The sequence below is a fragment of the Asterias amurensis genome, chromosome 9 (assembly GCF_032118995.1).
Source record: "Asterias amurensis chromosome 9, ASM3211899v1".
Taxonomy (NCBI): Eukaryota; Metazoa; Echinodermata; class Asteroidea; order Forcipulatida; family Asteriidae; genus Asterias; species Asterias amurensis.
In genome coordinates, this window is record NC_092656.1 from 7,860,998 (window position 1) to 7,876,779 (window position 15,782).

Below are 15,782 nucleotides of genomic sequence, written 5' to 3' on the forward strand. Positions count from 1 at the left end.
TTTGGGTGTGTTGACGCTGTTTGACGGTATATTCTGTGTTTTGAGTGTGTTGACGGTGTTTGACGGTATAATGGGTGTGTTGACGGTGTTTTTGGTGTGTTGACGGTGTTTTGGGTGTGTTGACGCAGTTTGACGCTATATTGGGTGTGTTGACGGTGTTTTTGGTATGTTAACGCTGTTTTGGGTGTTTTGACGCTGTTTGACGCTGTTTTTGGTGTGTTGACGGTGTTTTTGGTGCGTTGACTGTATATTGGGTGTGTTGACGGTGTTTTGGGTGTGTTGACGGTGTTTTTGGTGTGTTGACGCTGTTTGACGGTGTTTTGGGTGTGTTGACGGTATTTGGGGTGTGTTGACTGTATATTGAGTGTGTTGACGCTGTTTGACTGTATATGGGGTGTGTTGACGGTGTTTTGGGTATGTTGACGCTGTTTTGGGTGTGTTGACGGTGTATTGACTGTATATTGGGTGTGTTGACGGTGTTTTGGGTGTGTTGACGGTGTTTTGGGTGTGTTGACGGTGTATTGACTGTGTTGACGGTGTATTGACTGTATATTGGGTTTGTTGACGGTGTTTTGGGTGTGTTGACGGTATATTGGGTGCGTTGACGGTGTTTTGGGTGTGTTGACGGTGTCAAACAGCGTCAACACACCCAAAACACCGTCAACAAACCCAATATACAGTCAATACACCGTCAACACACCCAAAACACCGTCAACAAACCCAATATACAGTCAATACACCGTCAACGCACCCAATATACAGTCAATACACCAAAAACACCGTCAACACACCCAAAAACACCGTCAACGCACCCAAAACAGCGTCAACATACCCAAAACACCGTCAACACACCCAAAACAGCGTCAACATACCCAAAACACCGTCAACATACCCAAAACACCGTCAACATACCCAAAACACCGTCAACACACCCAATATACAGTCAATATACCGTCAAACACCGTCAACACACCCAAAACACCGTCAACACACCCAAAACACCGTCAACGCACCCAATATACCGTCAAACAGCGTCAAAACACCGTCAACACACCCAAAACACCGTCAACACACCCAAAACACCGTCAACACACCCCATAAACATTCAAACAGCGTCAACACACCCAATACACCGTCAACACACTTAAAACAGCGTCAAAACACCGTCAACACACCCAAAACACCGTCAACACACCCAATATACCGTCAATATACCGTCAAACACACCCAAAACACCGTCAACGCACCCAATATACAGTCAATACACCGTCAACACACCCCATAAACAGTCAAACAGCGTCAACACACCCCATAAACAGTCAAACAGCGTCAACACACCCAATACACCGTCAACACACTTAAAACAGCGTCAAAACACCGTCAACACACCCCATAAACAGTTAAACAGCGTCAACACACCCAATACACCGTCAACACACTTAAAACAGCGTCAAAACACCGTCAACACACCCAAACACCGTCAACGCACCCAATATACCGTCAACGCACCCAATATACCGTCAAACAGCGTCAACACACTTAAAACAGCGACAAAACATCGTCAACACACCCAAAACACCGTCAACAAACCCAATATACAGTCAATACACCGTCAACACACCCAAAACAGCGTCAACACACCCAAAACACCGTCAACGCACCCAATATACCGTCAAACACCGTCAACACACCTAAAACAGCGTCAAAACACCGTCAACACACCCAAAACACCGTCAACGCACCCAATATACCGTCAAACACCGTCAACACACCCAATATACAGTCAATACACCGTCAACACACCCAAAACAGCGTCAACATACCCAAAACACCGTCAACACACCCAAAACACCGTCAACAAACCCAAAATATAGTCAATACACCGTCAACTTACCCAAAACACCGTCAACACACCCAAAACACCGTCAACACACCCAATATACAGTCAATACACCGTCAACACACCCAAAACAGCGTCAACATACCCAAAACACCGTCAACACACCCCATATACAGTCAAACAGCGTCAACACACCCAATACACCGTCAACACACTTAAAACAGCGTCAAAACACCGTCAACACACCCAAAACACCGTCAACGCACCAAAAACACTGTCAACACACCCAATATACAGTCAACACACCCAATACACCGTCAACACACTTAAAACAGCGTCAAAACACCGTCAACACACCCAAAACACCGTCAACACACCCAATATACCGTCAACACACCCAAAACACCGTCAACACACCCAAAACACCGTCAACACACCCAATATACCGTCAACACACCCAAAACACCGTCAACACACCCAAAACACCGTCAACACACCCAAAACACCGTCAACACACCGTCAACACACCCAATATACCGTCAACACACCCAATACACCGTCAACACACTTAAAACAGCGTCAAAACACCGTCAACACACCCAAAACACCGTCAACGCACCCAATATACCGTCAAACAGCGTCAACACACCCAAAACACCGTCAACAAACCCAATATACAGTCAATACACCGTCAACACACCCAAAACACCGTCAACACACCCAAAACACCGTCAACACACCCAATATACAGTCAATACACCGTCAACACACCCAAAACAGCGTCAACATACCCAATATACCGTCAAACAGCGTCAACAAACCCAATGCACAGTCAATACACCGTCAACACACCCAAAACACCGTCAACACACCCAAAACACCGTCAACACACCCAAAACACCGTCAACACACCCAATATACAGTCAATACACCGTCAACACACCCAAAACAGCGTCAACACACTCAAAACACCGTCAACGCACCCAATATACCGTCAAACAGCGTCAACACACTTAAAACAGCGTCAAAACACCGTCAACACACCCAAACACCGTCAACGCACCCAATATACCGTCAACGCACCCAATATACCGTCAAACAGCGTCAACACACTTAAAACAGCGACAAAACACCGTCAACACACCCAAAACACCGTCAACAAACCCAATATACAGTCAATACACCGTCAACACACCCAAAACAGCGTCAACACACCCAAAACACCGTCAACGCACCCAATATACCGTCAAACACCGTCAACACACCTAAAACAGCGTCAAAACACCGTCAACACACCCAAAACACCGTCAACGCACCCAATATACCGTCAAACACCGTCAACACACCCAATATACAGTCAATACACCGTCAACACACCCAAAACAGCGTCAACATACCCAAAACACCGTCAACACACCCAAAACACCGTCAACAAACCCAAAATATAGTCAATACACCGTCAACTTACCCAAAACACCGTCAACACACCCAAAACACCGTCAACACACCCAATATACAGTCAATACACCGTCAACACACCCAAAACAGCGTCAACATACCCAAAACACCGTCAACACACCCCATATACAGTCAAACAGCGTCAACACACCCAATACACCGTCAACACACTTAAAACAGCGTCAAAACACCGTCAACACACCCAAAACACCGTCAACGCACCAAAAACACTGTCAACACACCCAATATACAGTCAACACACCCCAAATACCGTCAACACACCCAAAACACCGTCAAACAGCGTCAACACACCAAAAACACCGTCAACACACCCAAAACACCGTCAACACACCTAATATACAGTCAACGCACCAAAAAACCGTCAACACACCAAAAACAGCGTCAAACAGCGTCAAAACACCCAAAACAGCGTCAACATACCAAAAACACCGTCAACACACCCAATATAGCGTCAAACTGCGTCAACACACCCAAAACACCGTCAACACACCAAAAACACCGTCAACACACCCAATATACCGTCAAACACCGTCAACACACCCAAAACACAGAATATACCGTCAAACAGCGTCAACACACCCAAAACACCGTCAACGCACCCAATATACCGTCACAAAATGGCGTCAACACACCCAAAACACCGTCAACGCACCCAATATACCGTCACAGAAACGGCGTCAACACACCAATATACCGTCAAACAGCGTCAACACACCCAAAACACCGTCAATACTCCCAATACACCGTCAAACAGCATCAACACACCAAAAAAGCGTCACCACACCATAAAACAGCGTCAACACCATCAAAAAGCATCAACACACCCAACACACCGTCAACACACCATACACACCGTCAAACACCATCAAACAAATCCAACACACCGTCAATACCCGACACACCGTCAAACATGTTTTACCTGTCATATAGGGTGCGTTCGATAAGCTTCCCTTGGTCGAACCCGCAGTGCTCACTCGGGTGAGCCCATAAAAAGAGCTAATCGAACGATCACACTCGCCCTCTTGTGGTGACGGCATGCACCACATGTCACCCCCAAGTGACCCACTCCACAAGCAGGGCACTGGTGGCTGACCCGGTGAGCCCTGTCAAAGCTATTCGAAAATACCGGGGCAGACCGGGGATCCAGAGAAGCTAAACGAACGCACCCATTGTTTTCGCAAATTTTGCAAGGTGATTAGGAGAGCGTAGTTCTAGTCATGGTGTGCAAGTAGTTTTCAGAAACCTAGCGTTAAGTTAATTATTCACTTAATGCAAATTTTGGGAATAGTTCTTTTAAAACGTTTATGTAACGTCCAGGTTCACTCTTTACCACCATGACTTCAAATACGTACCCAAATCACCACCTTGCCAAAATTCGTCTCAGCTTAATCCATTTCTATACATACAATGCTGAGGCTGGAAATATATCGAAAAAAAGGTACATCCATAATTGGTGCACACAATTCCCCTAGAGAGACTTGTTGGGATCGTCTTGGAGCACAGCCGCATACTTGTCATTTTCGGTATCAAGAATGCAGGAAAGCCGCCTCAAACCTTTGAAAATCGGATGCATGGACATGCCAGGATGACTCTCTCTAGCATTTTTAGTTCCAGAATTATTTAAGAGTTCGGCTGAAGTTTTAATAAGTCCGGGCTTGTTTTAAATTATTGTTTTGTTCATTCATCACACGCGCCGTGAGTTTGGGGCCCCATGTATTGCATTTTAGGAACCCGTTGCCTTGGATCGGTCGAGTTGATCTTTTGAAAAGCGTTTTTAGTTATTTGTTATAAAATGCATATGATTAACATGATATTTTAAAAGTAGAATACAATGATCCACACAAGCATCACTCGAAATTGCGTGGTTTTCCTTTTATCTTGTCGACAAACACGGTCGGCCATTTATGGGAGTCAGATTTTTGACTCCCATAAATGGCCGACCGTGTTAGTTCGCAAAGTAAAAGGAAAACCACGCAATTTAGAGGCAAATGTGTGTGGATCATTGTATTCTACTTTTAAAACATCTTTAGAACCATAAATGCATTTTATAACAAACGGTTACAACTGCTTTTCAAAGACCAACTCGACCGATCCAAGGCAACGTGTTCCTTTAAATGCCCCAATTGTTGGGGTGTCGGGTCTACTGACTCTACTCCATGCCTCGCCTTGAAATACGAAGTTTTATACGAGTGGAAAGCCCTTGGAAATGTCCATCTAATGGTGCCAAACTTGTTTAGATTAAGTAATGATGTGGGGTCGATTTGACCCGTTGTAACTTGATTTCCTCACCGACAGCTCTACGCACAAAATTCCCTTAGAGGCTTGTTGAGATCGTCTTGAAGCACACCCGCCTACTTGTCATTTGCGCCATCAAGAAGGCTGGAAGTCGCCATAAACTTTGTAATTATGATGCAGGGATATTCCAGGATGACTCCGGAGCAAACTGCGTTTCTCTAGCAAATTTAGTTCCAGAGTTATTAAAGAGTTTCGTCGAAAAGAAATTCTCCGCGGCCATTTTTTCCCAGTGAATATTTTTCATTATTTATATTCGTCACAGTGTCCTGTGTTTGATGGACCATTATACACAAAGCGCATGCGCCAATTTTGGAGGGGGTAGTAGCTCCACTCCCTGGCCGCTGGCACCAATTTGAAAACTCGTTATACATTATACGTTTTAAACGAGAAAAAAACAAACATTGAAAATTGCCATCCGATGGTGCCAAACTTGTTAAGATTGAGCATTAAAACGGGGTCGAGTTTACCAGTTGTAACTGTAGATGTTCTGTCCGACAGTTATGTGCACAAAAATCCCAATTGAGAGGACTTCAATAGTTACCAATAGTGTCCAGAGTGTTGAATACAAGGGGCAACAAATTCGATTTGAACTAATTTAAACTGAATTTAGTTTATTTCAAGGCACTGGACACTATTGGTACTTACTCAAAATAAATGTATGCTTATATGCATACACAAAACTTACTTACCGGTAGTAACGAGCATGTATAGCTGTTGGTAGTATAAAACATTGTGAAAATTGGCTCCCTCTTAAGTAACGCATTTTTTTAAAGAAAGAAGTAATTTTATCAGTATAATATTTGAATTGATTTCGACACCTTACGCGTGAGGTTATCTTTGTTGGCCGATTAATTTAGTAGTAGGGGTAATATTATTTAGTGAGAAGACTGGTCTTTGACCTTACCAATAATATTATTGTCCATTGCCTTTATTAGTGTGTACAACAAGGTCCGATTCCAACTAGTACAATTTAACTGTTACCACAAAAAAAACTTACAGAACAATGACGCAGGAATTTAAAACAACTATAATTAAAATTAGAAAAACAGCACTTAAAATTACCGAAACTTTGTTAAAAATCAGAAAAGGTGTAAATAAGTCAGTGCAGGTAAACTAATGTACTCTGAATGGAACATGGCCAAGATGGTGACAGCGTGAGAAAGGTTTAAATATGTCATTCTCTGGTGTTATTCACGAGCCTCGAAGTGTGACGTGATGTTCAGTCTACGGGCATGTAGTCTCCTTGATCAATGGGAGCCAAGGGGCGCGTCATTAGACGTGTAGTTTCAGCAGACTGCAAACATCCCAGCAGCTCAAAACGAAGTACGACTTGTGAAACCCACGCAACCGGCAGCAGCCGAATGATGCTAGCTATGACCGGTTGCGGGAAGGAGGTGGTCACCTCCGTGGTGCCGTCAGTGTTGCCGTCAAAAACCTATATGGAGAAAGAGAGACAATTCCTAACAAGTGTTGAGCACCAATAGTTATAGACTTGGTTCGAAGTTTTAAGTCACGCCTTGTTTTTTATTTTTATTTTATTTTTGGAATGTTAAGTATAAGAGCTTGCATATATATAGCCCAGTAGGTGGTCGGGGTCTACTCTTAAATTTGTAAATAACATAAGAACTGATTTTTTAAAACCTTAGTTAATTGTTTATTCACATTCCACTAGATAAATAGATAAATTCCACTTATTTGTTAGAATGTTATCGCACATTTTGCCGTGTTTGAGTTTTAAGGGATAAACAAATCTACCCCTCCTACTTTTTGTTTGGTTTTGAGCAGAAAAAGAAAAACAAGTCTATCCCTTCCACTTTTCAGCTTGATTAGGGCACCAAAGGATAAACAAATCTATCCCTCCTTTTTCTTGCTAAGTTTGTGCACCCGATGTTGAATTTGTTCTCCCAAAAACATTTTATGGAGAAAAACAGGATAATTTCAACACTTTGAAAACATATATATTACTATATATTACCGAAAAGGGCAAACAATTTGCAATCGTAGTTAATTGTGAACCTGTTTATTGTATGTGTATCAATAATGTTGTAAATTTGAATTGTCAGAGGCCAATTCCTATAGGGGATAAGTTATGGAGCCCATTTCCGAAAGTTGTGTAAAAACACACTTTAGTCATCTGGAAGTGGTATTTTTTCAAAATAAAGCTTTTGTCACTAATATATGTGTTTTGATGAGTGGAATGTGAATAAACAATTAACTAAGGTTTAAAAAAATCAGTTCTTATGTTATTTACAAATTTAAGAGTAGACCCCGACCCGAGAGGGCGCTGTTCGTGACGTAAATCGAGGCAGACTTTGCCTGTAATGCGTAGAGTAAACACAATTGCAAAGTACATGTACGGACCAAGTCGTGAGTTTGTAAAAGTGTTTCTTTCCGGCAATGCCGACCAGGTGTCTAGCTGCTGAATGCAGAAAAACACTTTTTGAAATGTACCAACTCACGACTTGGACGTACATGTACTTTGCACGTGTGTGTACTATACGCATTGCAGGCAAAGTCTGCCTCGATTTACGTCACAAAAGGGGTAGGCGGAGTCAGCCCCCAAACAACTTTATATATTTTTTAAATATATAAATCGTGACAAACAATTACTAAACAAATTGTTTTATTGTTCGTAAGCATATACTCTTATGTTTGAAAGAAAAAAAAATCTATTTCCAGGTGACTTTAACTAGGTAATCCAACATTTGTTGTGTTTCAGTTTAAGAAATTTGTTTCATGAAGACGGGAATCAAACTCAGATTGGGAAAATCAAACTCAATATATCACTATCGCAAGACGAACTTCAATTCTAGATGTGGTTTTCACTTTAATGCACACACTTCTCGCCCAATTTAAGTGTATTTTTTTGTATCGAGATGAGTTAATTAACACTTGGAAACGTTGTTTATTTATGTGAGATTGCTTGAGTGGTTCTATTTGACGTGTCACCACTCCAAAGTGGCAACAAAAAAACTATTTCCATTTTAAATATTTCACAATTCAGTAGGGACGCCTTTTTGTTATATAGTGGGAAAAAACAACGTTTCTGAATAACCCTCTTGAACAATATGGTAAAACTTCACATGCAAATATTTATACATGAAAATGTGCCATTAGACCCGTGAGCATGAATCAGATGGTGTACATGAATACCCTTTTTTTTTTTTTTTTTTTTTTTTTTGGGGGGGGGGAACAAAATGGCCGCCGTTTTCCCCCGAAACTATAAAAAACTCCAATTGACAACAAAATTCAGAGACCGATTCAGCCAAAATTGTCCTACAATGTTTGTACATTTTACATTTTAAATACAATACGGCCGCGCCATTTTACATAAAACGTATGAAGAAACAAAAATGGGGGGAGGGGGGTACAATTAAGGCAAATGTGGTTAGAAACAAATATAAGAACAAACTAAACTAGCGAACAAATTACATGGGGTTTTCGGATAATTAGAGCGAACGCATTTTTCTTTTCGTGACATCTGAGCGACATTATAACATTCCTTTCTGTGGGATTGTGCTGTCCCTTATATCCGAGAAAGAAACTTGATTAACATGAGTTTAACAACGGGCATTATCTCTCGAATCACAGCCTCGTCTTCATGCTCTTGAATTTCGTCATCGTAGTCCATTTTGCTTCGATTGATCACCAGCGAAAGACCAAGTGTTTTTATTCCAGCTTGCTTCGCAACGATGGTCAGTGGGCACGTGTCCATCCCTGTCAGTGATAAAGTTTTAGTTTTATTATTTCAGATATCAATACAAAGTATGCGTATTTATAAAGCTTATTTACAAATGAGAAATAAAGAAAGAAAAAGAATACTCATTATTGGTTTTACCCACAGGCCTTTACACCGATATGTGTTAGCACTGATGCTCATTACTTTCCCGAGTTCTGTGATAAATAAAATCACATGCATTATACTCGGGTTGGATTCTAACCCACAAAAAGGGGGAGTTTGAACCAACAAACTCAACCAACTGAGCTATCTATGGGCATAATGTTAGCAGTCTTCATTTAGACAGTCAATCTTTGTTGACGAGGTACCAGTCAGATAACTGCCTCGATGGATCACACCCACATTTTTACGACAAACTGGGAAGGGGTTTATTTACACACTCAGCTTCCCTTGTCGTTTATTATTTTGATACTCGCAGTCGCACCCCTTATGGCTAGATCGCTCATACTTTTGTTTTGAAGCTTACCAACAACATCACACGAAGCGTTGACCAGCAGTTTGAGCTCAGCTGGTGTAGCCGTTGACGGGCCGGACACCATGGCATAACTTCCCTCCAGCACGTGGTCCAGATAGTCCAACTCACCAGCGATGTCCAGGCAAAGTTCCCTGAAGCCAGTATCGTACAGGTTGGTGACGTTTACGAATCGTTCGCCTAATCTATATACATCGAAGAACAAGATTTTGAAACCGATCGGTGACTAATTTTGGGACTTATATTAGGGAAGAAATAGGAACTTGAACAAAAATCTGAGAATCAAACACAACAGGGCCCAATTCCATAGGGCTGCTTAGCGGCCGATTTTGTGCTTACTGTGTGTGCAATTTCTATTTAAAAGCGCTGCTAACCGTAAGCACACGAAAAGGCAAGCTAACCTTCCGGTACTTACCGCACGAAAATAAATGACGTCACAATGCAAATCCACGGTAAACACGCAATATGGCCGCCCAATTTTTCTGCTAACATGTCAAATACGCTAAGACTTAAGCAGATTGTGCTGCTACAGTAAGCACGCAAATTTGCTTAGCGTTAAGCAGCGATATCAAATTGGGCCCTGGCCTTCATGCCCGATATCTTGCAGTTGTTTAAAAATGAGCCCTCCACAAACTAGACCTAACGAGGCACCCGACAGCGGCTGATCCACCAATCGCCAGCCATTAGTTTGAACCTCATGTTGCAGAGGTAATGCCGTAACCTTTGCTTTTTGGAACCTTTCGATTTGTTTGTATTCCTACGATGTGACCTATGTTAACATTCAAACCGCCCTCTGGTGAAAAAACACTGTATATACGTCATGTTTCGCCGGGCAAAAAAACCCATAGTTTTGTGGTGAGATTGCATACACTTTCTAGCTGGCTGCCAAAACACAAAGGTTTTGCCCGGAGGTATGCGCGCGAATCATGTTATGGTTTCCGTCTGACGTCAGAGGTCACATCGTCTATATGTAAAAGTAGAATGGAAATCAAACTAACATGTGCAAATGTTAGTACGAAAGGTGGCAGGTGGCGTTTCAAGATAATAATATTATCGCCGAAAATCAGGAATAGCCGTAGTTGGAATAATACACAATTTTTGAATAAACGTGTTATACAGAAACGCTTCATATTAATAATCACATATAATGTTTGCATTTCCCTAAAACCATATTCCTTGTAGAAGAGAATAAACGTGTTATGCAGAAACGCTTATCATATTAATAATCACATATAATGTATGCATTTCCCTAAAACCATATTCCTTGTAGAAGGGAATCGTTTTTCAAATATTTCATCAGTTTTCGGGTATAACCTAATTTGAGAGAGGGGTATTTCGTGTAATCAATAAATTAATTCTTAATTGATAACTCTTACCTTTCCATGGCGGGTCCATTCAGGGGATTGTGTCCCGCTAAACCAGGTAGGAACAGGTGATCCTTAAGGATAATGATGTCCCCGATGTTATAACTCTTATTCAAGCTGCTGGCGTAGTTTGTTATGACCAGTGATTTTATGCCAAGTATGATCATAACTCGGGTCGATGCTACTACCTTTAAAATAGAAATAACAAACACCTATTATACACAATGATGAGCGTATGATACCACTGTGACGCCAAAATTACCGAACGACACTTTCAAACGTTGGTTTAAAGGCACTTGAGACTTAAAGGTAATACTCAAAACTAAGCAAAACAATTCAGGCCTATTTGATGAGCAGCGGAAAGCTTGATATACAACACTAGAAACGGCTCCCCCTAAATTAATGGGTTTTTAAAAAAATTTGTATCTCAGTTAAATTATATGAACCTTACTTCAGGCCTTTCCGGAAGATGTAAGCACACAAACTAATTTTATGCAACGAAGATTGTTTTCTTTCATTAATTGTTTTACCATCTTCGGTTATCAATAAATTGAGCCAACATGTTCACAGATTTGTTGCTGTATAAAAACAAAAAAACGTTGACAACCGCGCGCCAATGTAAAGCTCTGTCGTATCACAGACAGTGATTGCCCTCAAAGCCATCCTTTTAGACAGCATGAATATTGCAAACTTATATACCTGCCACACCGGGTATCCACCGTAGAGATGGAGGTGTTCTTCAGCACAGATGACCGTCTTCCCACCAAGTTTCCCAATAACAAACCCATCATCCTCTGCTCCCTCTAAGGTGTGAAAATATAGATATATTTTTAGTGCATGGTACCTCTTATCAGAAATGTATCCATCATAAAACTATATACCGTAGTACAATACAATACAATACAATTTTAGGACAATGGATTCTTTATAGCGCGCCCATACTCATCAAAAGATGGTTACACAGCGCTAACTAACAAACAGAGTCTAGGGATTTTGTTTTAGTCATTTAGTGGACCTTTCCAATAAGATAAACAAACCGCGCATGGTTGGCATGGGGGGCCGCCGAATAATAGTGAAACACTCAATCGTGTTTTAACCAAATTCAACATTTCTGCAAACTTTCAACTAAAAACACAAAATACATCCCATGATGCTTTGCTTCGAAACAAATTAAAAACTGTTTCTGAATATTTGTGTAACATTATATTAGGACTAGCTGTCTGTTTTTCTTTGTCTTTATTGCTTTTTAATAATTGTCCGATCTCGGTTGTGAAGGTCTATTATTGCATTTTGAATTGAATACCAAAATGGCAGACATGACATGCACTTAGTGCTCTGCGCGTCGTGATGAATGGTTCAAAATACTTACCACAACTAAGAGGGAAATCTGGTATGCTGCTGAAGGGTATCTTTATTCGCTCCTCCAAACTTTGCTTCAATTCGCTCAGCCAGGGCGTAATTATTCCGACAGTTGGCCTGCAACCTGATGACTTATCTTCTACACATTTGGCAAATCTTTCCAGCTCCTCGTAGGTGAGTCTTTATTTAGGAAAATAAATAAAAACAAACAAATAAATAAACAGGTTATCAACGAGTGACTTACACCATGGAGCTATAACCCATGCTTACACGAAGAATATCCATGAGATCAGAACAACAGGAACAAGACTTTGGTATTTGAACTGCCTCTAGCTACCGGGTTCCCTGGTTTTGATAGTTGGTATGAGACGTCCACTGCTCTGGTGGCAAAGGTCGTGGGTTCAAAACCCACTAAGTAAATTGCCTGTGAATTTTTTTTTCACAGAACTTGGAAAAGTGTGTACACAGTACAGAGTTATAATCATTCTGTTTTTCACTCGGTGTCTTTGTAACACAAAGTGAAGCCATGATTGTTGCTGACTTGGTAAATCAGATCCAATCAGCCAAGCCTGGCTTGAACGGAGACTAGTCGACCCCTATAACCCGACCCCGGACTCTTACCCAAACATGGACTTCGATAACGACCAAAAACACCATTAGGCAAGAGAGATTTACAACTATTTAGGTACAAACTGCATACAGTGTTCACAAGATAATGCAGAACTGATGTTTACTCTAACTTGCACATAATATTTTAACTTGAACTTTGCTATTATTATAGGTCGTTTGGTATAACGTTTTTGTTCTGTGCCGTTCATTTCAGTTTCAGTTTTGCATTTTTGTTTAAAAACAAATATCGTGGACACATTAGTTTTTGTTTTACACGGACCTAGCATCTAATCATGCCTAGACAGTGGAGATAAAATTACTAGACCGATCATGCATCTACTTTGAACAGCAGCTACCAAAAGTATGATAATTGGCTGCATTAAAGGGACACGTTGCCTTGGATCGGGCGAGTTTGTCTGTAATGAAAACCATTTGAACTGTTTGTAAATAAAATCCATATTATGGTTAGAAAGATGTTTCAAAGGTATAATACATTATGCTTCCACACAAATATGCCTCGAAATTGCGTGGTTTTCCTCTCATTTTGCAAACTAACATGGTTTGTTGTGTGGATATAATTCTTGAATTTAAAACGTACTTCTAACCATAATGCATTGTATAACATTTTCTTAGACCATAAGTTGCCCGATCCAAGGCAACGTGTCCCTTTAGTACCGCTAACTAAAAAATGTCGCGTGTTGTATTAATACTCACCAGCTCCCCCAACTCACTCACCCACTCACCCACTCACTCACTCACTCACTCACTCACTCAGCACTTAATTCCTTTGAACGTGCTAGCTGCATGGCTGCTCTTTTATATTATGCCAAGACAACTGGGCCCAATTCCATAATAGCTGCTTAGCGGCCGTTTTTTTTTTTCCGCTTACTGCGCGAGTTTCCAATAGCACAGTAACACAATGTACATTCCGTTGCTTATACGTATAATATAAAGGCATGAGGTAACCACGTATAAACCCATGGTTAACACGTAAAGCTGGCTGCCGAATTATCTTGCTAAGCTGGGAATACGCGTAAGCAAATCTTTTTGAACTAGTGGGCACTAAAATTTGCTTACTGGTTAGCAGTGCAATGAAATTAGCCTCGTCAGCTCTTAAACTTGTCATGAGTTCGACTATTTAAACGTGCCCTTTCATGACAGCTCTGAGTGCGAGCACAGATATTATTCGTTATATCTTAAGTGACACAGTCATTCAGCTCAAACAAATCGGTTAAACACAACATAATTACCACCAAAGAATAAACGTACATTGGTCTGTTTCCACTCCCTGTAGGTGCAGCCATGTTGTTTTATTGCTTTTAATAGATAATCCGAAAGGTGGCGCTTTGGTTGAGTTATCCAGATGACTTTTTGTTGTGTGTACGCTCAGTTTTTAGTTGATCATTGCCCTGAAAAAAATACGTCAGAAGCCTCCACTGACTGATAAGTAAGCAAGTGTTTGGCAGCTAGCTGTGACCCACTATTACAGTGGTCAAGTTCAGCTGGCGTTCTTCTTTACCAGACCTTCGTTGAGTGTTTCGACTTGAGTCAAGTCTAACCAAAGGGCATATGCTTCGGTTTAACCTTGTTGATTTCACGAGATACAACGACACACAACTTGGCCTTTGCACCCAATGTGACAGTAAATCACCCCGATGATATATTACTGCCCAATGTGAGAGTAAATCACACCGATGATATATTACTGCCCAATGTGACAGTAAATCACACCGATGATATATTACTGCCCAATGTGACTGTAAATCACACCGATGATATATTATTGTCTAATCCCCATGACACTCAGGCCTACACTGATAAAATAATGTTGTTGTTTTAACTAAATTTAAACAAAATAATGCGAAAACTTCGAATCCCCTATCTCTATTCATTTACAAATGAAAAAATAAATACAATTATGTTTACTCATCTTGATGAAAAAAGAATTCACAACTAATATTTGGGAGAGAAGTTTGTGCATCAAAGTGAAAACCAATTGAAGCGCGTCTTGCGAAAGTGATACCTTTATCTGCAACATGGAACCTAAAGACAAAATTAACCATTGTATCACAATCAAACCTTGATCAAGGGCCCCTTTTTTTAAACAAGAAAATACACTATTCTGTACACAAACAAGACACGAGTTTCCAATGTTGTGCATGTATGCATAACTTATGTCCTCTTTATGGTAGGACCAATACAAATTAATTGAACTGATCTCTGACCTAGTTATCAAACACCCGATACGTATACCAGTATAATACAATTGACGTGATGAATAATAACAACAATAATTAATAAATAAACAAATAAAGAAAACTTTTAAGAAAAAAACCCTAAATTAATATTATATAAATACAAATTTAATCTGGTAAAAAAATTATATAAAAGGTTACGCTCCAGTATGTCAGGCATTCGGGTGCCGCCTAGGCAGTTTAAACCCCCCAAAAAATGCACGTCAGTGTGATTTTAAAGGCAGTGGATGGACACTATTGGTAATTGTCAAAGACTAGCCTTCACATTTGGTGTATCTCAACATATACATAAAATAACAAACCTGTGAAAATTTGAGCTCAATCGGTCATCGAAGTTGCGAGATAACAATGAAAGAAAAAACACCCTTGT

General features: G+C 40.7%; 1 protein-coding gene across 1 annotated transcript; it reads right to left on the bottom strand.

The window, feature by feature from the left end:
* Positions 1-8,113: 8,113 nt before the first annotated feature.
* On the bottom strand, positions 8,114-14,705 carry LOC139941834 (purine nucleoside phosphorylase-like). The gene is made up of 6 exons (XM_071938459.1): positions 14,427-14,705; positions 12,559-12,728; positions 11,889-11,992; positions 11,202-11,377; positions 9,820-10,010; positions 8,114-9,331 (listed from the first exon to the last, which is right to left on the bottom strand). The coding sequence occupies exons 1-6, from the start codon at positions 14,459-14,461 to the stop codon at positions 9,141-9,143; spliced, it is 867 nt and encodes a 288-aa protein (XP_071794560.1). The 5' UTR covers positions 14,462-14,705; the 3' UTR covers positions 8,114-9,140.
* Positions 14,706-15,782: the final 1,077 nt, after the last annotated feature.